Below are 26,077 nucleotides of genomic sequence, written 5' to 3' on the forward strand. Positions count from 1 at the left end.
CTCGCGCGCGCGCGCGCGCGTGTGTGTGCGTGTGTGCCATGGAGAAGCAGCCACGTAGGATTTCGAGAGGAGGAGCCGGCCAGGGTGGTGTCGGACGACGGCGGAGGCGGCGGGGAGTGAGTAACCTATCATTTACTTATTATTATATATAATATGTGTATTTAATTAATTTATATAATTGTAAGAACACACGCGCACGTGTGTGCGTACAATCGCGTGTACAATTGTTCTTTGGAACGTATGCTGCACATTGGACGCGCATATTCGAACGTGTTGAAAGAGTGTAGCGATCGGTACATTGATAAAACTTTAATGCGCGGATTTTGTTATCATTTGTATTCGGTCGCATATTTATGGCTAACGAGTATGTCACGTGTGTCGCGTGAACGCGCGCATTAATCTCAGCAGCATTTTGTCGCGATTTTTTTTTTTTTATCGTAAGCGTTATGGGCCGTGCTATTTCGCGAGCAAACAAACCCATTATTATCGCAAGCTTTATCATTTCAATTTCGAAAACAGCGTGAAAGATAGCGCCGTGCATTTAGTCAGAGCGAGCTGTTTTCAAAATCGGACAATTTTGTCGTGTTTATTCACTAGGTTCTAATAGCCGAGTGTATTAATTAATTGTCTATTGTTAAATAGGCACCCTATCCGATGGTACGCCTGTTAATAACGCGGGTGAAATCCGACGCGTTTTCGCGTGACCTCATTTAAATTCAACTACACGTTCGACTGCTCGATTCATTCGCTCGCTGAGTCTCGCAATAATTAGTTCATTATGCGGATCATTTGTGCAATTTTGCGTATGAGAAATACCGTCCGTCAGACGTAAAACTAAAAATCGTAAACGTTAAAAGATTTTTGTTTGCTTGAATTTTTCTTGTAAGCATTTTCATATTTGGTTTTTGTAAGTAAACGTATTAATAATCGATACTAAGAATACGTACATGAAAGGGACGCTTTTACCAAAGTATGTAAAAATTTAGTTGGATATAAATCTGAAAATGATTTTGTTGTAAGAATTATGTAAAACACACGCTCGAGCGTGATGATGATGCTGCAGAAAGTTTTGACATTTTAGCAATCGACTTGAGTGTTTTGCATAATTACTTTGATGGTTCAACAAAATTATTTTTAGATCTGTGTCTCGTTAAATTTTTAGATACCTTAGCATAAAAACGTTCTTTCCGTATCTTAAGTACGTTTATGTTTATATCTGGAATATTCTCGTTTTTGATGAATCATAAATTCGGCGTTATTTTTAGCCAGCTCTGTTAACTTTAAACTATAGTTAAATCCGAGTAACTACAATGTTGAAAATTTGCTCGCTGTAAACAAATGGCTTTATAATTCACCCAATTTAGCAGATTAGGAACTAATTTTGCTTTTATTATCTGCTGTTGTAACTGCTTATAATAGCAAAACAATCATCTATTCTGATACTTAAAAAAATACATTACCACGATTAAAGATTAATAATTTAAAAATTTTGCACGTACATTTGTGTATTTTGTTATACTACGTATCAGCAGGAAAGATTTATTTTACCGTCGTAGAAAAAAAAAACAGCAATCTGTAGCTCCGACTGCGTTTTTTTCTTTTATCTCGTTTAAAAGCGCAGCCCATTATGACAAAAAGCGACGAACGAAAGTACTTTGCGCTCGAAAAGGTACATGTTCTCTGGTAGCGACTCGTGAACGTTGAAAATGTGCGATCTTAAGTTGCCCGCACTTTCGGAGCCGAAAGTGAAACTTTCTGTCCCTTCTACAACGTAATGGTACCGAGACGCAATCGCATTGAGGGGTGTGTATTTGACGGAAGGTCACCAGGTTCCAGAAGCGATGGGCCGATGAGTGGGTTCGGCTTCATTTCTTTCTCTCCCTTTTTTTCATTCCATTTCACTGCTGCCTTAGCGAAGAAACGTATTAAGTCGGGAAATGAAGGTTGTAAAGCCTCGGGCAGCTTTTTGCCGCGGCAATCACACCCGGCCGGAAGTTTCACGCTCAGCCTTTGGGCGGTTCAGTGCGCGAGAGTGCGGAACTCTCCGCAATAGCGCCTGTCAGCCTCTCTAAGCGGAATGCCCTTAGTGCACCTTGCAGAAACTTCTGTGTCAACGCGTGAGAAAGAAGTATTTTCTCGCGCTTTTGATAAGCGAGCTCAACGTAGAAGCGATATTCTGTTTAATGTAAGAATAATCAAATTCGCAATCTCGTTGAGGATGCACAAAATATTTCTCAAAACTTTAAAAAAATTATAAAAAAATTACAGACTGTATTATATTGCATTTGAGTAGTGGAAAAAATTTGATGGCAATTTTCTGTCTAGGTAAAAAATTATTCCAATAAAAAATAGACGTGTGTTCTAATGAAAATATATTTAATATTAAAATAATAAAATAAATTTAAAAATTTGAATTTTTTTTATTTTAGGACTTTAAATATATAGATGATTTATGTAAAATTGCGATGGAGAGATCAGTCCTGTCAAATAAATAAAATTTATTTATTTACAAAATAATTAAACGGACAATCACAATAAAACTTTGTATAAATCATCTTGAATACTTAAAGTACTTACACAAAAAAATTTGATTTTTTTAATGTTGTAAAAAATAATTTATTGTTTGATAACAAATAGAATAAATAAATTTAAAAAATAAGTTATTAAATAAAAATTTAATTTTATTCACTCAACTTTTATACGTATATATAATAGTTTATTTGAAGTGTTATTAAATATATTAAACACATTTCTAAATTTTATTAGTTTGCAGGAACTACATGTCCGATATATTCTTAACTTGTAGCACATGTTTATAAGAAAATTATATAAAGTAAAATAACAGAAATAATTAAAATTTAAAAAAATTTTTTTAGCATTAAATAATTAGTTTTTTAACAATAAATTTGAAGGTTGAAAGGTTGAAATACTCCAATATTAATAATAATAATTTATAGGATGATTAAAATCTTGCTAACAACAAATGATTGTATCGCTATTATATATAAGAAATTATACATTGCTGATTTAACTTTATTTTATTTTTTTTAATAATTTGCGAAACATAAATCAAAGCGACTCACGACCGCAGCGCACAGCTCAGAACAGCGCGCGTAATGATTGTTTGACACGAAAAGCCCGCATTGGTTTCTGATCACATTATTACCTGCAATGATTGCTTGACACGAAAAGCCCAAACTAATTCCTTATCATGATCTAACAATGCTCCAGCGACTGCACATTTCTTTTTAAAGAAATATTTGTTATTCTTGTCTTTCCTTTTTTATTCTTGACATTATATAAATATACATTTATACAAGTATAATGTACGTTCGTTTCTTTGCATTATTAGTTGTCATTCTGTGATTAATTACGGACGTAGAGAAGTGAACATTAACGAATTCCATATTTTTGAGAATACGTGATTTTTATTTTAAGAACAAATTTTTTAAAGATGCCAATCTATTCTTTCGATTTGGCGAGTTTAGCTATTTCATGAATATTACATTCTGCAAATGATGAGACCCCTTCGGTGAAAGTCTCTGGAAGTTTCGTGTTAGGGTTACGCGGACGCACGTGGTTTTAATCGATTAATAAATGGCACCGGCTTGCACCTGTGTCATGGTAATTAAAGAGGGGATAAGAGATTTTTGGAATACGAGCATTTGTTCTTCGTCGTTGCGGCGCGACGCGTTCATCGCAGTTCGCGCGAGTTAATGCAAGTCCAATCCGAATAATCGAGATTTTCCATGGGATATTAATCATATCGAAATATATAATGTTTTAAATACCCGAATGTAATTTTAATATATTGAATTAATGAGGGATTTGTTACTTTTTACAAAATCTCGCGTTTTTTTATATTTAATATACTATCGAGGCATGTTTTATATTGATTTAATATAATTTAACAAAATCTGTTTAAAATACTTTATTGCGTTTGACATATTTAAATTTTACAAATAGGATCGTACGGAAATTGACATAGGGGCAAAGTACGCAATTAGATCAATTCTTCTACAATCTCACTCCACATTTATACAAATGAGTTATTCGGATACCGTCAGATGGATCTTTTTTGTGACCGCACAGGACGTGTACCTTAATCCATATCAGTCTTATTGCTCTTTCGTGTCCCGGCGACGAGACACATGCGGCCGCTTTCGTGGCCGGGGCCCGTCACTATCCCGCACCGTGGGATTTCGGTCTGCTAAGCATGTTGACAACGTGTAGCAGCGCGCGTTCCCATCGTTGGATGCTGCGGCCTGCAGACCGCGCGTACTGATCAATATGGAGGGGCGCTTGGTCGAAAAGCGCGAGTAGGGGTTAGTTTCAGGGGATGCTTCGAGGGGGTTTGCGTCGGTGGCGGCGGCGGCGACGACGACGGCGGCGGCGGCGGCGGCGGCGGCAGCGGCGGCGGCAGCGGCGGCGGCGGTGGTGGTGGGGTGGTGGTAGTGATGGTGATGGTGGTGGTGGTCCCGGCGATGATGTCGGCTACGTCGAAGGTCGATCTCCTGGTGGTAGTGGTGGACGTAGCGGCGGTGGTGGTGCTGATGGTGGAGGTAGCGATGGTGGTGGCGGCAGAATGCGAGAACCGCGAAAGGGGAAACGAGCCCTCGCGACCTTACCGCGCGCAGCTTTAGTCAGAGGAAGAGAGAAAGAGAGAACCGCGCGCGTACGTACGCGGTAGCGCCTCAGTACGTACCGCGACGTGGACGCGTCTGTACCGCGCACTCTCGGGCACCTGACTCCACTCTTAACTGGGTCAACCCCCGTCGAGCGGGATCCCTCTGTGCATTAGCTCTACGAGGGAGAGACCTCGGCAGTAGCAGCGCGCCCGCGATCAAAGAGCACTGCCGAAGAGAGGTGCCCTCGTTTTTTCCCTTTCTTTTTCGTTGCCCGTAAGAAAACGGGGATCGTCCGATCGCATTTCAAGTACGGTGCTTATGCTTTCGGATTGATAGGGGTGATTTTTCGACTCGACTCTGCAGGCACGACCCTTCGCGACGAAAAGAATGGAAAAAGTTTCCATTTTAGGTTTCAATTGCGATCGTCGAGCTCTCATACGCGGTTAAGCGGACAGTTCCGAGTGACGGAGTGGTTTCTTCGAGAGACAGGTCGCATTTGACGTGTAGAATTTGTCGAGCATCGGATAGAGTTGCAGTGAAAGGACAAAATTCGGAGTACAACTGCCACTGATGGAATCTAATTGGCATGAATTTTCAAACGACAATCCGCTATCGGAAGTGCATGCACGCTTTTAGCAAGAAATCCAATAGTTTGCTTGACGTAAAAGGTTCATTTGAGGTGACAGCTCTTGACTACGGACAAGAACATTTACGTACTCGTTCGTCGATCATCGTTAGATCGTAATGCCGCAGACAGATCGTCGAAACGATCGCCCTACTTAAGATAATGATCGTATTCAATGCAGTTCCCTTTGCGATCTCTTTCGTGTGATTTGCCAGTAGTGATGCGGCAACCGTACGAAGCTGTCGACGGAATTAGAAGTGACGTGTCTGCGACGGCGGATTCTAGTGTTTGCGTTGCAATTTTGCTCTCTCTCTTTCTCTCTCTCTCTGACGTCTGTCTGTTCGGCGCTACGCTCGTCGCAACCAGGTCAAGTGTGCCCGCACCGCCGTTGACCTTCACCACTGCAGGAGGAGGTTTCGGAATCTTTTTACCTCGCCCCATTTTAGCGCGCTACATTAACCACCGTAATAATGTGTCGCTCTGCCGGTGACATTTTCGAAAAGCCGCCCCTACACAATAAAATCAATTGCCTCGTTTATATATATTAGGGACCGAGAACGTCCGCCGATGCTCGGCGAATTATTTTCCACTGTCGACAACGACGCGCACGTTTTCGCGAAATTGGAGAAGTTGTAATTTTACGGGCGACGGACGGGACGGACGGCTGGAAAATAAATCGTTTGCCCGACTTTCGACGCGGGCTAACCCGCGAAAGTAATTTATCATACAATTTTCCAGTCGTTGTCCCTCTGATATTATTACACGGGTACTTTTATGAAACAGCGTAACGCTTATTGCTCATTCACATTTCGTTATTATAACTGCACGAGGCCCCATTGTGACGCTCGCATTCATTCCCGCCGCATTCATTCCCGCTCTTGCAGACGCGTATTATAGGTGTGACATACAAAATCACTACGTATCTGTGCCGCAAACAACGTCGACGTTATGAATAGCCTTTTCCAAGTTGTAACACCCTTGCGACCGAAGCATCCTTGAAAAATTTACGTCGTTTCGCAGTTTGTCCGTTGGAGTTTACGAGACGTGCCGCGGTGTCATAGCGATGCGGACTCTCTCTCTCTCTCTCTCTCTTTTGTTCTTTCTTTACGCTTTAATCCTTTAAAAAATGCATTCGTAGCTGGTGCACTTCCTTACGCGGTCCCGAAGGACCGCACTCCCGGGAGTGACGTTGCGCCCTGAAGGATCTGACGGATGTTTCAAAGCCCCGCTATACGCTCCTTTTAGGGCCACGGCTATGCATTTCCGACGGGAGAGCCCGTCGGAACATTTCCTCGCTCGTTTCTGGAGAGTAATCTCTGGAGGTATGCCTCGGGTAAAACAAGAGATACGTGCCAACTTGGAGGAGATCCCAGGATCGCCTCCCCGCGTAAAGTCCTTCCCGTTTATTCCATATCCTGCCGCGAGCGGTGCGGATCCTTTGCGCCACGCGCGTTCGGCCGGGGAGAATATTATCCAAAGATGGACGGTAATCCTTTTATATAGGGAGGATTCCTTCGAGCGCGCGTACGGCGCGAGTCGCGGTTTACGATAGGGGCGGTATGCCGCTGCGCGATAAAACGCGACGTGCGGAATCATTAACGGACCGGTGGAAGCGACGCGGCTGTTAACTGCGCGATAAGATTTCAATGCTCGTCAAACGTTTTTCGCGATTCGGAAAGCTCGCACGGCATACTCGGGGGCGCGGCATAAAGGTGGCATTAATAGGAATGCATGCGGGAAGCTATAATCGTTTGCTCAATGCACGTATTAACGTATTCGCGCTTGAATTTGCGAGATCATTCAGAGCATCCCAATTCTAGTCGCGTAGGTGAAAGCCGAAAAGCGTCGTCTAATGATTAAACAAATATATTTATTCCGTTTTTGGAGACTAGTCCCCGTGTGTGTTTAATTAGAAGGACTTATCCGTCTCTCCATTTCTCGTAATTTTCCCACAGGAATTGCTAATCCTCACAGTCATTTGAGCTTAACGAATCCACGGATTTGATACGCTCAATACGCTACAAATAGTCCTTACATTTACACATCGCATAAACTCCTGTGTATGTATATATACTCGTGTGTGTATATATATATATATATTTCTGTATGCTCTAATGCAATAATTATTTGAGAAAAAGTTATATATATATATATATTTCTGTATGCTCTAATGCAATAATTATTTGAGAAAAAGTAAAAACACGCGATATAATTTAATATTTTAATATTGCATTGTAATACGTAATATTTTATAATATTTTAATTTAAAGACTAAAAATAACAAGAATAAAAATGAGATCCGTATTTGATTCAAATGGCACAGGCTGGAAAAAAACGATATCACCGTGTTTATTTATATCTTTTAATTAAAAAGTAATTTGCTCGTGTGCAATTAATGTCAAGTATCTGTCATGTTGCGTTTCCCGCAAATACGACTGGTCGACTTCGTGTATCAGATGCACTTCAATAAAGTACATGCACGCAATAATGTATCGATCTGATTGAGGACGGTATGTTGACCTCCCACTGAACTTAGGATTTCTTTCGGTCGGCTACCCGAGTCCACTTGTCTGCCGTCGATCAAAGAGGAATCTTTGCGAATTTCTCGACGAGAGAGTTTCCCTTCTCTTTGAACTCTAGATTCTTTCGAGGACACTTTGCCGCTCATCGTCGAAAACCGTGACTCTCGTCTTCGCCTTTCGAGATGATATATCGCCCGTATGTGCGCCCTCGCATCATAATCAGTAGCTCTGAATTTTTCGGAGGACGTAGGCGATCGCGTTTTCCCAGATATTTCGTTCACCGTTGCCACTTCTGTCTATCTAGTCTATCGTATTTGAAAGAGAAGACGTTATGTGAATTATATTTCTCATTAATTATGTGTCTTGCATATATTGTCGTTATTATTTTGTTACATCTAACATCATGTCTGACAATCATTAATTTTCTTTTAATAATGCAGAATAAACATTTTAGTATTATTCATGTTTACATTGCCATGTAGATAATTGAATATTTACTCGTGTCGCAGTTGGCAAAATGCAATATTTTAATTAATAATTATCGTTACGATATATTAATGTTAGATCAAATATCTACTGATGTATGTCGCTTTCGAACACGTGTATATTTTAAATATATTTACGAACGGTTATAATTAGCAAATGAATATTAACAGTTATAGATTTTTTGCTTTTTAATGATTAAACATTTATCAAAAACGTTTAAATTCATGCTTGTAGATAAAGATTATACGAATGTCATCGTCTCTTTTAATTCACGGATACGTGAATACTTTGAAGTCTTTGCATATGATTACTTAATCGAAGCCTTACGCTATTGTGTGCCACCAAGTATATTTTTTGCAGAATATTCTTGCTTTGAACAGAGGGGAAAAATATTCCTTTTCGTGGCCGGATATGCCTGGATTATAATCACTATCAGCGAGGTTGGGTGTTGTGTCCCCGAGCTATCTTTAATAAATTCGCTGTCGACATAGTTCGCGATTGTTATTGAAATCGATGGTTATTAAGGGCGGCCATTTTAATGCGCCCATATTACTTTCCATGTAGTAACTGCACGTTGCGCGGGGCAGAGGTAGGAGGAGGTCGAATGGTGTGAGCGTGACCGGAATAAAACAACGCGAGAGGACACTGGCTGAGCAGGAATTAAAAAGGTGCGCGAACGTTGGCACGATCTCGAGGGCGATCCTCGGTATCCTGATAATAGATAGTAAAGGATAATGCACGGTGATAAAGGATAACTTCACGGAGAGACCCTGGGATAATATTCCTGAGAAGGGTTTCCTCGATTTTTGCGGGCATCCCGCGCGACGCGATAAAACTGACAAGATGACGGTCTGCGAGATAATTGGGAGACCCTTAAGAGACGTTTCAGTACGTTTTCCGCGTCCTTGAAAATTGCAAGCTCGGAGAAATTTATGAGAATATTTATTTTCAACGAGCACTGCCGCTTTTTCGAACAGTTTGACGTGCCTGCGTCGTCGATCCCGTGAGTTTTAGTGATATGCCACTCGATATTTTGCAGCGAAATTTTAAGTGCGATATCACCGATTAATTTCACCGTGGGACATCCTGGACCATCGAGAATTATCAACGGTAATTATTGCGTGCTTTAAAAATAATTGCGTGTTTACTATTTAGGATTGAATATGCCATTGAGTTGGATTTAGCCAGTGATATAATTTCTATCAATTTGCGAAACGCGAAAAGCGGTTATCTTGCGAAAATATTTTCCGCGAAGACAATGTCGTAGGTTCTTCTTTCATGCCAGTGAATATATTTGTTCGAGGAGCCAATGTACGAGAGCATATAAATTCTTACTTTTCTCTTGCCTTTCCGCTCGCAGGCATTGTATTCAGTGAAATGTAAGGAAAATCACCGCTGTTGAACAAGGAGAAATAAAGAGACTCTTACGACAGTTATAAATATGTGATTAATTGAGAAATGAAAGAAAAGGCTGTCTTTTATATTATTACACTAAGAGAAAAATTTTTTAGTGAAAAAAAATACATTTTCTTAATTGTATAATTTTGTATTTTTATATTTTTTACATTTAAATAATGATTTTACAAAAAAAAGTAATAAGATTATTAAACTTAATTAAATTGTTTTGTTAAATTAAAAAATTGGATTATCTTAAATGTAAAAATAAACTAACAGTAAATATTTTCTAGGGCTGCAAGAAAAAATTACTCGATTAAAAATTATTACTTTAATTTATTTACATATTTTAATTGAGAAATTTTTTACTTGACTGCAAAAAAATAAGCTATTAGGACCTATCAAGTAAATAATTTTTTTGTTTCAAGGTATTTTTTGTTTCATTGTACATATGTATTTTTAGTTACATTTATATTTTACATAGAAAATTGTTATATTTTTTAATATCTCAAATAAATTTATTTATTCACTTAATTTTTACTTAATTAACTGAGATTTAATCAAACTAATGTTATATCTATTCTACTACAGAACTAGTAGTCCATTATTATTTTATTATACCGACTTCGGAGAAAGCGGAAATCGTTTTATCTGTCTATGCGTCAGCTTCATCCATAAATCCGAGGTGGAGAAATCTGCGTCGCGACTTTTCAGCGGCGCCGATTGCTCGGCGGAAAATCTCGGAAATTTGTGCGACGTTCGGTGGAACGTTGGTTTCACACCGTCGTGTATCGTTGATTCTGCCATGCGATAAGTACCGCGGATGCAAGGAAACCGGAAATTCCCACAATCTGCGATCCCACGTCGATCCCTTTACTCCCTCTTCCGAATAGATCCGCTTCTGCTCTCTCTTCTGTTGTGTTGTTGCTCAGCTATTCTTCGGCACCCATTCTATCACGCCTTTCCTATTCATTTTTTCCGTTTTCTTATTGCTCGTTTCTGTTGTCATTGTTGCTGGAGAGTGTATAGCTATGCCACACGGTGAATAGCGAGATTGATTTATACATGCTTATACAAACTTTTGGGATCAACATTAAAAATTTAGTTGTTTGCATTTATTTTTCTTAATTTTTTGATAACGTATTATTTTTGTGCAATAAGTTTGATAAAGTCTACAGTTAAAATATTAGAATAATAATTGTGTATTTTGTAAATTCACGAAAATCATTAAAAAGACTTTGAGCAAAGTGAAATATGCACAAAAAACGTGCAGTTATTAAATTATATAAATTTCATGTTCTCAATTTTGTTTATATATTTTATTGTATTTTTATATTGTTATTAATACTGTGTTTATAAAAAAAACCACGTTATTTATGTGTTTACAAATAAATTTCTTTAAAATGCTTTCACACACATAGAATTTAATACAAAATATAGCGGCAAAACCGTGAAGCGTATTTTTAAATATTAAAAATATTATTCTAGATATTATTCAAATACGTTACATGCACATTGCTTTTTTTTGCTTACTATATTTATAAGTGAAAAAATATCTCGTATTCGATCACTTATGAAAATTTTATCCGGAATGTGTTTGCCCATCTGCTTCACCATCAACTAGCCTTTTATTCAAGATTTTATTACTTGTCCTGCACTTTACTTGTCTTGTTTTCCTTCTTCCTTTTCTCTTTCTTTTGCCTTGTACTTTCATCTGAAAATATTCATGGAAGTAAGAAGAGCGGGAGAAGTTATTGTATGCTGCGAAATACTTTTCTGAGATCAACCACGTTGATCCTTTTACTGCCGGTTCGATAAGTCTCGAACTTTCGCACTTTCGTCGTAAGATTTCTCCTCTGCCGCTTCTAAGAATCTTTCCGCGCAAAGATACGGTCCAAAGATATCGTCGTCTTTTTGACGTCGTAATACCAGTTCGTTACGCAAAGGAAAAGATGATTTCGCAATTGTGTTCGGATAAACGTTAAATAAACTGCTTAGAGGAATATTGATCAAATATATCAGTAACTTTATTATCTTGTCGTTCAAATAAAGAATATCCAATAAATGAGTTTGTAATTTGCAAGATGGAGAAGATTTATTTGTAGAAATTGTAATTTTCCTCTTTTGTAATTTATATTTTATATCTAGACAGAAAATGTCTGATGTTGCATGTGCGTGTAAAAAATGATACGATTATAAGTTTAAATTTCTAGAAAGATTTCGCCGAATTTTTTCTCGTTCCATTTAAATATCATAAGCTTTGAAATTTCGAGACGAAGAAGTTTTTTACTGAAGGAATTACTGTAGAATTTTCGAAGATCGACGATGTTGATCCTTTTACTTCTACATCGATAAAACGCGAGCATTGGCGAGATTTGCCGTGAAATTTCTTCGCTATTATCCTAAATCTTGCAAAGGATACGAAGTTTAATTTCTTTTTTTTGCTACGTCACATCGTGATAAGGACGACGACACGTCGGAGATTTGTTCGGGGAATCTTTCGGACCTCCAGACCTCTTTTTTCCGCTTCTTAAAAATACTGCTCGTACGCGAAAAACGTCGATACGAGATAGAGACTGCTCGTGGACGTTTCTTTCGTCCGGATCCAATAAATCTTAAACTTTGACGTTTTTACTGCGTAACTCCTTTGCTACCGCTTGCGCATAAATCCTTTTGACTCTTTTTCCTGATTCACACGGAGGCTCGATCCCTTTGCAATCACGTCGCGGCTCGATACGCCGCCGCGCCGCGCCGTGCAGAGCCCCGCGCTCGCTTATTACGAGCTTTTCCTTTCAAAATTGTGCTTACGTCAGACGCAGCGGCGCGATCTTCTTTCTTTTTTTCTTTCTCTCCCCCATTTCTCTCGCATCGAAACGTGTTTTTGTCGAGCGTGCAGTTTCGTTTTTGACGGAAACCTCTCCTCAACAACTCCGCATTCGGTTTGTCCGATAAATCCCGAGCGCTCGAGCGATAATCCATAAATCTCGCCTCGGCAAACTCTCCGTCCGTCGACTTTTCGACGTCTTGACCGCAGGCACCGACCGGCGTCTCTGTCTTGCCCGTGATCTCCTCTTTCTTCGCCCCCGCGGCTCGTTTTGCTCGGGCTCCGCTCCGTCTCTCGGGTGAAAATATTTTTACGGGGCAGAAGTTTTCGAGCGCGCGCGCGAGCTTCTCTCGTCGCGCCGTTTCGCTCTTGTAACTATCACTCCGATAAATCTCCAACTTCGGGAGAGGCCGCCATGTTCCATAAATTTGCCAGTCCGTTCTCCACCAACTCTCATTGTCGTTCGACTTTTCCTTGTCCTGACCGGCATTCTGAGGTGTCCATCGCGCGATAACACCGTTCCGCAGCGCTGAGTTTTATAAACTCGACCTCGCGGTCGCTCCCCTTTTCCTCTTTTTCCTCTCGTTTATCTGTTTTCACGCTTAAGCTGCGTTCGCGAAACGTATTGTCAGTGCTGTTGCATCATTTTATCTTTACCTTACGTCTAATGACCGATAAGGATATGACGGAATCCCCGAACGTAGCCTCAGTCCTTACTATTCTCATTATCCAACGGCAACCTGGTAATATTCCGGTTAGAGTATACCGGTAGTCGAATATTGCGTATCGGCCAGCTTCTATCTCATTTTTTTGCCGCTCGACTATCAGAATTCAGCTTACCTCGCAGTTTTCGCACCCTTCGCCGACACGTATCTCTCGTGACAAAATTTTTTCGGCGAAGGCGTAAATACGCCACGACAGCACGAACGCGACCATACTTCCTGTCTGCGATTCTTGTATCAAGCTGCGCCTTCGACGACGCGGAACATGTCGACGTATAGCATAAAGCTGAAAAAAGTTTGCACATGTTGTTTTACATCCACAAGTGCTCGCTGCACGCGCGCAGCAAGTATTCTATAATTTGTATGCAAGTCCTTTTGCCCTGCCGATATTCATATACACGTAGCCAGGTGAATGAACGTTAAAGAAAATTGCGATATCGTTAACGCGAGATGTTGTAGGCATCTCTTTGTTCTCTCGTATCTGACAAGGAGGTAGGTTGCTTTAAATTCGATAACGCCCTTCCGTAAAGCCTCCTCGGCCGCGTTAGACTTTACCTCCATCGCCTATCGGGACCTGAATTCGAGGACAGTATCCCAATTTACGATGCGGCTTTACGTCCCGGCGGGAAACTCGAAAATGACTCGACGTAATCGTCGTAAATTTTGCGAAGCACCGCCGAAAAAGGAAAACAAGGGGAGAATCTCGATGGAGTTCTTTTCCACTGCCTACTTATCAGTGGCAGACGTTGCCGACCCCCACGAGGAAAATTTTTCTCTCCGCGGACAAAGGAATAAAATTTTTACGATCCTCTCGACCGCTGGAAATCAGATAAATTTTCTGACTCGTGATTAGATGGAATCGAGTCCACAATACTCGCGATGGCACGTACAGAATACTCAGAATATTCAGAAGAGAGCGAGAGAGAGAAAGAGAGAGCAGAATACAAATTTAAAACTGTGCAAAATCGCAACAGAAGCAATATAATGCATAACATAATTAAAAAGTCATCCTTCTATTTAAACTATGTATGGCAATGACGGAGAATGTTTGAAATAGCGAGTACAACTTAGATAACACGAATATTTGAAAAAGTAACTTTTTAATTTTATGCACTATGACCAAAACGATTATTGGAAAAATCCCACGAATTAAAAATTTCACTTTTGAAGAACTAAAAAATTTTTCGAATTTTTGCAATTGTGTAGAATACTAAAAATAATTAAAACCATGTAAAAAATGCCTCATTATCTTAAGTGATTGGAGCATTTACTTATTACTTTTAAATCTTGTTTCCAAAAAGAAAGCCACTTATGATAATGTCGACTGGTATTGTCCTTCAAGAAAACGAATATTTTTATTTTTCATAGATATAAAATAAAATTTTTTTAATTAGAAACTTTTGTAAATGTAACGACAGACTTCTAAGGCTATAACAGGATTATAAAATAACAGGTTGTTTCTTAAAAAAAAGTATTTAACTTTATCGTTGAAAAATATACACAATTTATAAAAAATACAAACGTGTGACATTGAATTCTCTGTGTTCTAAAGTGATTCATATTATTAAGTATATTTTTATAAAGTACAATGTAAAAAAAAATATTACTCTGACTTGTGTCACTGACATATGTCAAAGTCATTGACTTACAGTGTTTCTCGTATGAATGTCAATTTTGTAGACGTGGTACATAAGAAAGAAATGCTTGATTAATGTCATTTGTCGAAGATATACATATCTATCTTTCCTAATTCTAGATTTCGTGATACCTCAATCAATTTTTTAAACTAAAAATTGGCTTATGGAATTTTTCAAATGACCAATTCAATTTTTTAACATCGATTTGTCTAAACTTTTTTTCATGAACAAAACGCTTGCTTCTCGCCATAATCTAGCTGAGACAGAGATGAGGAAAACATCAAATACGTTTGTTTTTTATCATTTTGACATATTTCATCAAATAAACTTCATAAAATTATTGATCGCTTCGTTAAAACGAGCAAAGTTGAAGCCTGGCTTTTGACTCAGTTTTATTTTCCCTTTCTTGCACGTATAGAACTGAATAATCGACGTCCTGAAATTTTTTAAATATTTCGCTTTATCACGTACATATACATATATGCGCTATTCGTTCCATTCGTTAGTGGTCAAACGACACAAAGTCTGCTATTTCTGAGGTAGTGCTTATCGTATTCCTTTAACCCCGATTTCCATGCTGCGATAGGACACGCACATATCACGCGAGACCATGCTCTCTCGCAATTTCACCTTGTATATATCAATGTGATCTCGACCTGACACCTGGAAAGTTTATAATTCTAATAACGTGCTCCCTTGATATCAAACGATGTAAACGATACAGGTAATAAACACAGAGAGGTGCATGGAAATATATTTTGAAAACGATACGAGAGAATTATTGCTTTCTACAAACTTCAGAATGGGTAAAACGTTTGCGCAATATGTAATTAAATAGTATTAAATTCTAGATACGTACGCCAATAATTTTGAACTTTTGATGTATATTCGAATAAATACACTATTCAATACGGATTTGAGACCACGAGCCAGATCAAATGTTTCTTATAGATTTTTTGTTGCTGAAAAGAAATCCGTAAATGACATATTGTTTTATCACTTCACATTTTTGAGCTACTAAACTCAAAGATATTAAAAAATGTCTTTTTCGACATTTTTAAATTTAATTTTCTCAAAAAATGAAACGTGATAGAACAATTTCACTAGCCGCGGTTTGTTTTCAACGAAAAATTTAGAATGAGAATCTCTTGGTTCAGTTCGTGGTAAAAAAGTTTAAATTTGTCAGACAGAGAGTGTGTTATTATAAAAGTTAAATACTGTGTTCAAATTAAAGCATTATAACAAAGTTGTAACGTAACGTTTTACTAACAAAATCTTTTCACTTAAATATAAAACGCGCTTATACGTTTTACACAATATGCACGTTGCCGTTCAAATATTTCAATTGTGTTTAACTTAAATTTGTACCGGTGGTTTCTGCTAGCGTTTTATACTAGCATTTTTAAAACTGACAAGTTTGAATTTAGAACTCTGAATAATATTGTACTGCTTTATTTTATATTGCAATTTTTTTTAACCATAATCTGTGTTATCGTTTTTAGGTGGTGCCGTACGTTCGTGAAACTCGTGATTTGCGTCGTTCACCTCGCTACTCATCTTTCATGTCAAAAGTAGAACTCCGCGAAATCCCTTCTTGGACACGTCGATATCAGTGCTCGTGTAACGAAGAATAAACCATAAAACGAGCATCGAGGGAAGGTGCGATCATCACTCGGTATGAAGGGTAAGTCTACTTTTCTTAAAGCATTTTTACACAGTGAGAAAAAAAATTGTTAACTTGACTGAATTTTTCAGCTCGATTAAATATTTTCAGTTCAACTATTTATGTATTTGACTTAATTACATAAAATAGTTGAACTTTACTTTAAGCAATTATATATTTAGCTTAATTGCATACATATTTAACTTAAATACCGTATATTTAAACTTAAATAAATATTTCAATTGAAGAAATTTAATAGCGTGTTGAAAAATTCAGTCAAATTAACAACTTTTTTTTCTCAATGTAGTAACGCGATAATCGCAAATAATCGTAACTACAATGTTGCGATACGAAATATGACAAATTGTGTTAAATTATTTATCACGAATCTCCTGCGATTAGTCCGATTTTGCAGAAAATTATGAGAACTGTTATTCGACTATACGCACACGCGACTCGTTATCTTCCAAAATGGCATTTCAAGATTAATTTATCAGACCTATGGGAATTACATTTTTTTTTCGTTTAAAACCAGGTGGTTTATACAGTCGAACAGCGAGACAAGCAATCAAAAACACGCTCGAGTACTTTGTCGATGTAACAGAGTCCCAAGAGTCACGCGTGAATGCGAAACGAAACGAGCGGTGACCGTATGCGTGTGCGAGTTCACTTCGCTGTTTTATGGACAGTCGATTTGATGAATTACATTGAGTAACGATTCATTTCTCGTGCAAATAAATTTTGCGGTGTGTAGTTTCATACTAGCGATGAAAATGTTTTTCTCCGCGCGCGCGACTTGGAACCAAAAATTCGTTGTCAGCTTGAACGCGAATCGATGTGTTGGGAAAATGTATGAGAAATTTTAACCGTCTAACGTATATTTTCACCAATGTAGATTAACTTTGATCTCGATTTAATTTATCGTTTATCTTTTTCCAGTCTTGAAAATCAGAAAAAGATAAAAAGTAAGTTAAACTGAGATCATAGTTGATCTACATTGCTGAAAACGGACCAAACTGTTGCAATAAGTGCAAACTGATACTTTTCCAATTTTGTTTTTTATCAAAACCTTCAACAAACATTTTATACGGACATTTATAGTTTAAAAGCTGTTCCATAATAAAAAAGTATCCATTACAATAGAACTTCCATTGTTTGAATGTCCATTTTTATCTAAATGCTCTACTGACTTTACTCTATTTTGATGCTTTATTCACGCAGAATAATTGTTAGAATTTTAATTTTATCCTGGAATATCTGTTCTCTTTTATTTATACAGAAATATTTTCTGCAAAATCTGTTTGGTTTGAAAAAGGCATCAATTTTACAAATATTTTACTTTTTTCTTAAATAAATAGTAAGATTGTTATTCTTTTTAAATTATATTAATTTTAATGTTAGAAAAGCAATTGTCTTCTATAACTGTCCTTTAGTAATTCAATTCGGTCGATTGTTTGTATTCTATCAGCTCGAATAATAGGGGCTCTATCGTAAATCAATTGCGAAATGGCATCCGATACTGTATTGCTTAGTTATCCAAATTATATTTCACGCGCTACTGAAATATCACTCAAAATGCAAAGTGACGGCAGTATCGCGATCAGTGGCGAGTATGCACATGGTTAGTGGATTACATCCTTTGGTGGTTTGTCCGCTCTCGGAAGTATGTATCAAAGTCCCCGGCGGCAATGCCGTGAAAATTTCCGGAATTTCGCGTTGGTTTCTGCGAAAAGCGAACCTGGCGGCGCGGCGGCGAGTATTACATAGAGTAACAGCTGTTTTGCATTGCAACCAAATTAGTTGGTGATGCGTGCATACAGAATTAAACTCAACATTTCACTGGCGCTGAAAATCGCTGGCCATTACATTTCGCGATCTTTACACTTCGATCACGAACTTCACCTGCGCTTTGTAACGTGATTATCCTTTACATAAAATAGGCGAACAATCTGGCTGAGGGAGTTCAGCTGTGCAATGCTATCAGACAATTTGCGAATAGTAAAGATCATTCGTTAATTAAAAAGTAGACGAGCAGTGGCTTGTTATTCATTATTCATAAACCGTAAGCCAATTCAGCGGTGCGGTAGACTTGATTAAAACGTCAGTTTACCGTGATTTGTTGGTACGATACTAATCATCAAATAACTGCCTATTATCCTAGCATAAAAAATTGTAAACGAAACTTTGAACACGTTCGGAAATTTATTGGAAAATTCTGCTAAATAAATTGAATTGAATAACGTACGGCGTAAATTTACTGTTGCAGTGCTAAAAAACTAAAAAATTACTTTGATTTATTTATCGAAAATAAATTTGAATTTTTCTCAGGAAGAACAATTGTAGCTGATGTGTAAATATTTCGCTGCTTTTCGCATTTTTCCGAGTTACAAGTGGTGAACAAAGTTATTCTGCTTATTTAAAATCGTGCCAATTACTTTATATTCAATTATTTGACATAGTCGATAACGCGTTGGGAACAAATGGACGTAATTGTACGAAATGTACGCTATTGTGACAGTCGTGAACGTAAATTCAATACAATTAGACCTTTGCTGTTGTAAAAAAATAAATTTTACGATAGTAGAAGTCAAATTATATCGAATTGATGATCATAACTACCGCAATAACACACATTTGTTCAGTTACGTCCATTTGTCTTCAACACGTTATCAGACTATGTCGAATAATCGAATATGAAGTAATTGGCACGATCCAAAGTGCGTCCCGGAACATGCTAATCGAATCTTGTCTCTGCCTATTATAATTAAAGTTCTCCGTGCTCATTGGCCCCATGTGGCACATTCACAAATTCGATAGGTCCGATAGTAACTGACAAGGCAGTGCCTTACCTTTTATGGACGATTAAATACCTATTTAAATTTCAATTGAATTATCTTGCCACCGAAGTATTATAAAAAAAAATCACAAATCATCAAATATCTGTAATATTAATTATTTTGTGAAAAATATTTCGTTGAAGATTATTGTCGGAGCATGTTTAAAAAAATTTTGCCCCTTAAATTTAAAAATGATTAAAAATATACAAATTGGTAATTATTTGCAAAATGAGAACAAAAAAATAAAGGATTTATTTTTACGTGAGAAACACACAATCTGTTTTGTGTGCCGCTAGATACGGCAATTAGTTTTCAACTACCTCAGCTGCGCATAGACTGATGCGAAGTGCAAATCTCTCAGTGCGACTGATCCCACGATTAACTGTCACCCTTATGGTATAGCTATTTGTATGCGCAAGTGTATGTCGCAAACGGTACATCGCTCTATCGCAAATCCGATACTGAATTATCTCAATGATAGCGTATCGCGGATCCCGGCTTGCACGCTCCCATCCATAAATCGTTTAGCTTGCTTTACATCGCGATATCAACGCTCGTAAACCTGAATTAGCTTTGACTCTTTTTGGCGATCGGACTGATACGTAATTACTCGGATGTTCATTGCGATGCTTGTCAAGATACGTCAGGTCTTTTCATACTTGCTCATCTTTTCTAAAAATTGAAACGGAAAATAGGAGAAACGCGGCAGCATTGATCGTGCAGTATTAATTCGGAGCGATATTAATGTATAATATTAAATTACAAATAAGCATCACGCGAACAATTTGAATGCATTAAATATAGATATCACGTGGGTGGCACGCCATTGACGTATTTCTCTTACGCCATCGTGCATCTCTTTGCATTATGTTCAGCGTATATATTTGTCTCGAAAATGCGAGTATTACAGATCACACAGATTCGATAATGAATTATCCCCGGTAATATACGGTACAGTTGAGAGGCCGTTCGCATGGAGAACAAATTGTTTCCGTTGTGTTTTTTGTCGCGTAATATAAACGGAGGTATGCGCGCGGGGCGGTATTTACATCGCTTTAATTACGTCTTCTTTTGACGAATATTTTGCCCAGAGCAGCGCAAATGTTCCGCAAATATTTGTCTGGCCAGCTTTTAAATGCGCGGGTATGATTGCGCGAAATTTCAGTTGAGAGCGCGTCTGTATAAGCAGTGGAGCTACATCCCGTACCGTCCACGTTGCGATCGCATTTCATTACGGTTCGGGTCGCATTTTGAAGGCAGATATTGGAATTGTTGTTTTAAAACTGCATCGAGATATAAGAACAGTTTTCTCATCACCCTAGATTTTATCCTGTTTTACCTTCAATTATTTAAATTTAAATATGATTTCTACGATGCTGTTTGCTGGGAAAAAAATATTTCTTTAAATTCAATTCATATTCTCAACCCGGGTTTGCAATTTCAATAGTTTTAATTTAAACTGTTTTTTATTGAAACTGCATCCAAGCTCTGATAATAATTTAGTTACTACATAAAATTTTATGCATGCTTGTAGTTTTTAAATTAATTATAATTCTAAATGAATATAAATAAATTTTGAATTAAATATTGATTTTTTTAGTGGTAGTATATAATGTAAAAGTGTAATATCATCTTTAGTGTAGTTTTTGAGGGACGGATGAGCCGCCGGGTTGACGGAAAAGAAACGTCTGACAGAGACGGATGTGTGGGTGATCAATTCTCATTTCAGAGATAATAAAATTACTGCTGCTTTAATATCTCGCGTTAGTTCAAGATTCGCATTCGTCAAATCATGACGTTACAAGTGGAATGATGCGCTAGTTCAATTTCGATTAGATTTAAGATACTATCGTTGTCACTTTTTTCAGAATATTGATTACAATTAAAAATTTTAATTATATAGAAAATATTAATCAATAATGCGCGTGTTTAAACATTCAGCATTTTCAGCATCCTTATATCGCTTTATTTATATTTAGAGTGGAACGCTTATCGAAGTAACTGAATTAAAATGACGAATAATTGGAAGCACACTGTGCCGAGCACTCGACGCTACTCCCACGAACTTACTTTTATTCAACGCCTTTTATTATTAACAAAGAGTCAAACTCAAAGCTATGCAATAACTCTGTTTCGCCATAGGCAACACTGGTTCTAGGAGTGTTCGCAACTTTCGAGTATTATTCACTCATAACTTTCCTCTATCGGCGTTTAAATGCTTCTTTCGAAGGAAGACAGACTTTTAAGAGCACTCACGGATTTTGGGGCGGGTCAATTAAAATTTCAAAATAATTTTTTTTTGTGCAATCTGAAATGCAATTATGATATTACAATTAAATAGGAAGAATGTAGAGGGAATAAGAATTAACAAATTTTAATAACTTCGGGAAATGTTTTGGTAGTGTCTACGGCAAAGTTTTTGCTGCGTAATTATATTGTGATTATTATTACGTGAAGTATAATATCGGCTCATTATACACGAACTTCATTTGGAACCTGCTAGAGTCTGGCATTAAAATTTCAGAAATCTTATTAATTGCTTGACGAAACTTCTCGTAACGATGAGAGCTGTATTTAATTTAATAAATACTTCATTTAACTTCCAAAATAATCGAAAGACTTTAAGCCCGCTGAAAGCAAACGAGAGTTTCGGAAGGAGATAGCGAGGAAGGAAGTAGTAGGTGTTAATGGGAAGGATAATCCTTTAGTTTTATCCTACGAAATCCCTGCCCGTATCCCGCTGCTAACTATGTTATCCACATTTGCCAGATGTAATATTCGTACCAGTACGGGACTAATTTGGTCTTGAAAACTTTCGGCATTATATCCCGGGAGACGTTTTAATCCTAATCAATTATAAATATCCTTATCGGAAGACGGATTCTCTACACTCAACAATTCTCTAGAACAAGATAATACTACAGGATATAACAACGCTTCGAAGGATGAGAATATTAAGAAACGAGCATTTTAGACATAAAATGTTAAAATGGAAAAATATTAAAATTTATGATAATTAAAACGTTTCGAATCTTACAGGGTTTTCCTCGTTTTCAAGGTCTTTTCGTTTTAACACCTTACGTCTGAATCGCTCGTTTCTTGGCCTCGTTTCTTATCCTCTAACTTTGCTTTGCACACACTTGACTCGTTATTTTATTTTCTATTTATTCATTATAATAACACTTTATTTATTATCTTTCCATTATATTGTTTTGCAGACAGTGATGTCACAATTTCGACACAATCAATAAAGAACTATGAAATATGCGGGCGTATAAAATGTTCTCGATGACACTTTTCTGATTTATGGATTTATAAAATGTTCACTGGTAATGGCGCGTTATGTTTTACTGCTCGTGTTACGACACGCGCTACGTATGTTTGAGGTGCATCTGAAAATATTCGTCTGGAATATTCGACGCGCTAAAAGAGCGGGGACCTTTAATTATTCTCGGGTAGAGTGTAGCATGCGCGCAAAACGATAATACTTAGAACCGCGTCGAGTACGTTTTTAGCGCCCTCCTGGCATTCACCTCTTTTCATTCGCGAGGTGGGATCAATATTCTCATGAAAATTCTCATGAAAATTCAAGCATCGCACGCGAGATGGCCAGAGATTTCGAGAGGCGGACATAACTTGGAAAACTAATAATTCTTTTCCCGCAGGGAGTGACTGATCCGCATAGTTATTTGGGTTTAGCGAATCCATGAGCCGCGCTTAATACACTGCTGACTCGAACACACATTTACATGTTATATGTGCATCCACGTACATGCGTTATCATGAAACAAATATTTGAGAAATGGTGAAAGAGAGATAACGTGTGATTTAAGAATAATAAAAAGGAAAAAATAATAACACTAAATTCGTATACGTATTTGAAATAGATGAGGCAAGGTAGCAAAAATTGAAGTTTACTTTTCATTCGTTAATTAACAAGAACAATTTGGAGTTCATCGCGATGAAGTTTGCAGCGTCCCGACAGTAAAGATTGTCGAATGTCGCTTTGTAAATAATCAATAAATCGATTACTGTTATTTGCCCTTTGAATCCGGAAACGGGGTTAGCCCGGCACTTGTACGTGCCAGCTCGGCAGGATGTGTTTTAGGATTGGTTCGTGACCTTCTTGCGTACGTTCCAAATCCTGGTCGCAGCGAAACGCGCCCTACTTTAAACTTCCTTCCGCGATCAAGATGCTAACAACGGCTGCTGACGCTTTCGCATCCCGTGATCGCAAAATCAGGTCGATTTTAAACTACAGCATTTCAATAAGCACAAGCAACTCGTCATCATTGAAACGATGTAGTTAAGAGAATATTTTGCTTTAAATTTTAATAATGAACGTATGGCTACGCATACCGATATTTTTAAATATTTAATCGTTTTATGTTTCGTCAGTTCCTTTTATTATTAATAGAATTCGATTGGACGTAGTGGTGCGCACTGGTGCATATTAAAGCCGTCGTACACCAAACAATGTAAATTGTAAAGATATGGTACACGTCACTTTTGCATTTGCATTAGATTATAGCAGCTTTAATGTGCACCAGAGTGCACTAGTGCAGTCCAATCTAAAATTCGCTGCAAGATGGATATTCATTTATTTATCTGATTACGTCTAACCATCTTTCTCGATCATCCTCTTTAAACAATTTTGCTATTATTACACAGCGCCTCCTATAGTTTTACAGTTAGCACATAAATATATCGGTTCATTCTCCTAAAGATACTCAGTTTATTTTTATCACAATGTTTTCCCTCTCATTTTTTGCACCCTACTTTTATCTTATTTTTATTATATTCCGCCGTCTTAAAATAAAATTAACTCATTTATCTATTTATCGTTTTCTTTAACATCTTCATTTTTCTTTCTTTCACAATAATACTTACGACTGTAATTAAATTACTTATGCAGAGTTTATTTTATCTTTTATCAATATTAGATGCTATATAAAATAACGTAGAATTATTCTCAAGTTTTTTCTTATACTTTTATTTTATAATATTTTTTTTATCTTTCCTCGTTTTACTGTTTCATTTATCTTTAAATCACTTTTTGAAATTTATTTTCACTAACGCCCGCAAAGTTTTAATTAGCTGGATTAGCGATCGCATTTAATTTCACAGATTAATTAGCGTTTATCTGTTCTCTCGTGATTCTCTTTTTTAATACCGAGCCATTTTATTGACATGTTTTGCGTCGGCGGCGCTTTATTAAGTCCCATTCGAGACCGGTTTTTCATTTTCCGCCCACGACCATTTTCCATGGGATTTTTCATCGCCATCCATGGCGACAGCAGCAGAACGCACGTTCACGATCTCATGAAAAGTTTCTCTCACTCTCTCTCCCTCCCTCTCTCGCCCCCCTCCCCTCTCTCTCTCTCTCTCTCTCTCTCTCTCTCTCGGAGAATTGACCGAACCTTCAAATAAAATGTGCAAGAGACTCGGTGAATCGTCGAGTCGACAAAGCGAAAAATATCTCTGCATTTTACATCTTTGAAAACGAGATATTTATGAACATCAAAGCGAAAAGTTAAAAAGTAATTTAACAAAATATATGTGTGAGTAGAGACATATAAAATTATCTTTGTAAATTAAAAGTTATAAAAGTAAATTTAAGAAATGACATTCTCTAATTCAATAACGTAATAACGTGCTAATATGCTTTTTATCGGGAGAGCCGTAAAGGAAGTGTGGTGGCAAAATTCGTGTAATTTACTAATTCATGCTGCAGTCCAACGAATCCTTTGGTAGTCAAAAGTAAGTTCTTCTTTTTGGAAGTGCATTTCACTTTAGATTACTTTGTGATGTCAGCAATATATTTGAAAGCGTTCGACCGATAGTGAAGTAAGGACTACGAAGTACAGACGTACTTTTCACTTATCGTTTCCGAAGTACTTCGATCATCCGTACGATAGATCGAGTCCTTTTACTTGCGTTCAGAGTCTCGCGGGACATTTCGAGTAAGCTTTCCAATTGCTCGATTCGTTTCCATCAATAGGTATAAATGTTGATTTTACAATCCAATCGTAACATCAATGCGGAAAGAGTCAGTACAAAAATCAGATTAGGCAGGGATTAGGTTAAGAGTTGTGCATGTAAATATAATTGTTTAATCATCTTTAATCTTCTGTTCGAGTACGTAAATCAGGGTAATTTTGCAGTTTGTATTTTACAAGAAATCTCTTATAATCTCACGATACATAGATAAAATAGAATAAAACAGAAAGATATCTGTATTTTATTACAATAAAATGTAATGAAATATGAGTAGAAAAATACCATGGGAATAGTCAACGGAAGAATCAACGAGATGAAATATAATATAATGATACTATTGATAGAGAGAATAGGTCACGTTTATATTTGCTGAGTTTTCTATTTCTATCAGGAATTTGCGTCGAGATAAAAATAAAACAATTATATTTGCCATAAAATACCAATAGATTTATCAGTTTAATTCTATCGATTTTATAGTACGTAAATTGAATTGAAATAACTTGTTGGGAGAATCAAATTTCAAAAATCAAATTTCAAACTAGTTATACTATTATTTTTTCTCATGCACGTATATTCTATTATTTTATTAGAACTTTTTTTTTGCATAAGAAAAAAAATCATTTTGATTATCGTAATTGGCTGAAAAAGTGCTTGTACAAATATCTATGATATAAATTTCGAACGACGTAATCGTATTTCGTTGTTTGACGTTATTACCGTAAAATTATTTTTTTGCAA

At 37.2% G+C, this 26,077-nt stretch overlaps 1 protein-coding gene across 6 annotated transcripts in view; it reads left to right on the plus strand.

Annotated features, from left to right (window-relative positions):
* Positions 1-4,444: 4,444 nt before the first annotated feature.
* LOC105201659 overlaps positions 4,445-26,077 on the plus strand; it is a 164,567-nt gene continuing 142,934 nt past the window's right edge. The window contains exons 1-3 of one of the 6 annotated variants that reach the window (XM_039451927.1): positions 4,445-4,935; positions 8,826-9,371; positions 16,342-16,523. In XM_039451927.1, coding sequence (XP_039307861.1) covers positions 16,517-16,523 — 7 coding nt within the window. In that variant the 5' untranslated portion in view covers positions 4,445-4,935; positions 8,826-9,371; positions 16,342-16,516. Of the gene's footprint in view, positions 4,936-6,113; positions 7,314-7,428; positions 9,372-16,341; positions 16,524-26,077 lie in introns of those variants that run through there. The other 5 variants (XM_026136582.2, XM_039451929.1, XM_039451928.1 and 2 more) reach the window with 5 other exon arrangements.

The sequence above is a fragment of the Solenopsis invicta genome, chromosome 7 (assembly GCF_016802725.1).
Source record: "Solenopsis invicta isolate M01_SB chromosome 7, UNIL_Sinv_3.0, whole genome shotgun sequence".
In the NCBI taxonomy this organism is placed as follows: domain Eukaryota; kingdom Metazoa; phylum Arthropoda; class Insecta; order Hymenoptera; family Formicidae; genus Solenopsis; species Solenopsis invicta.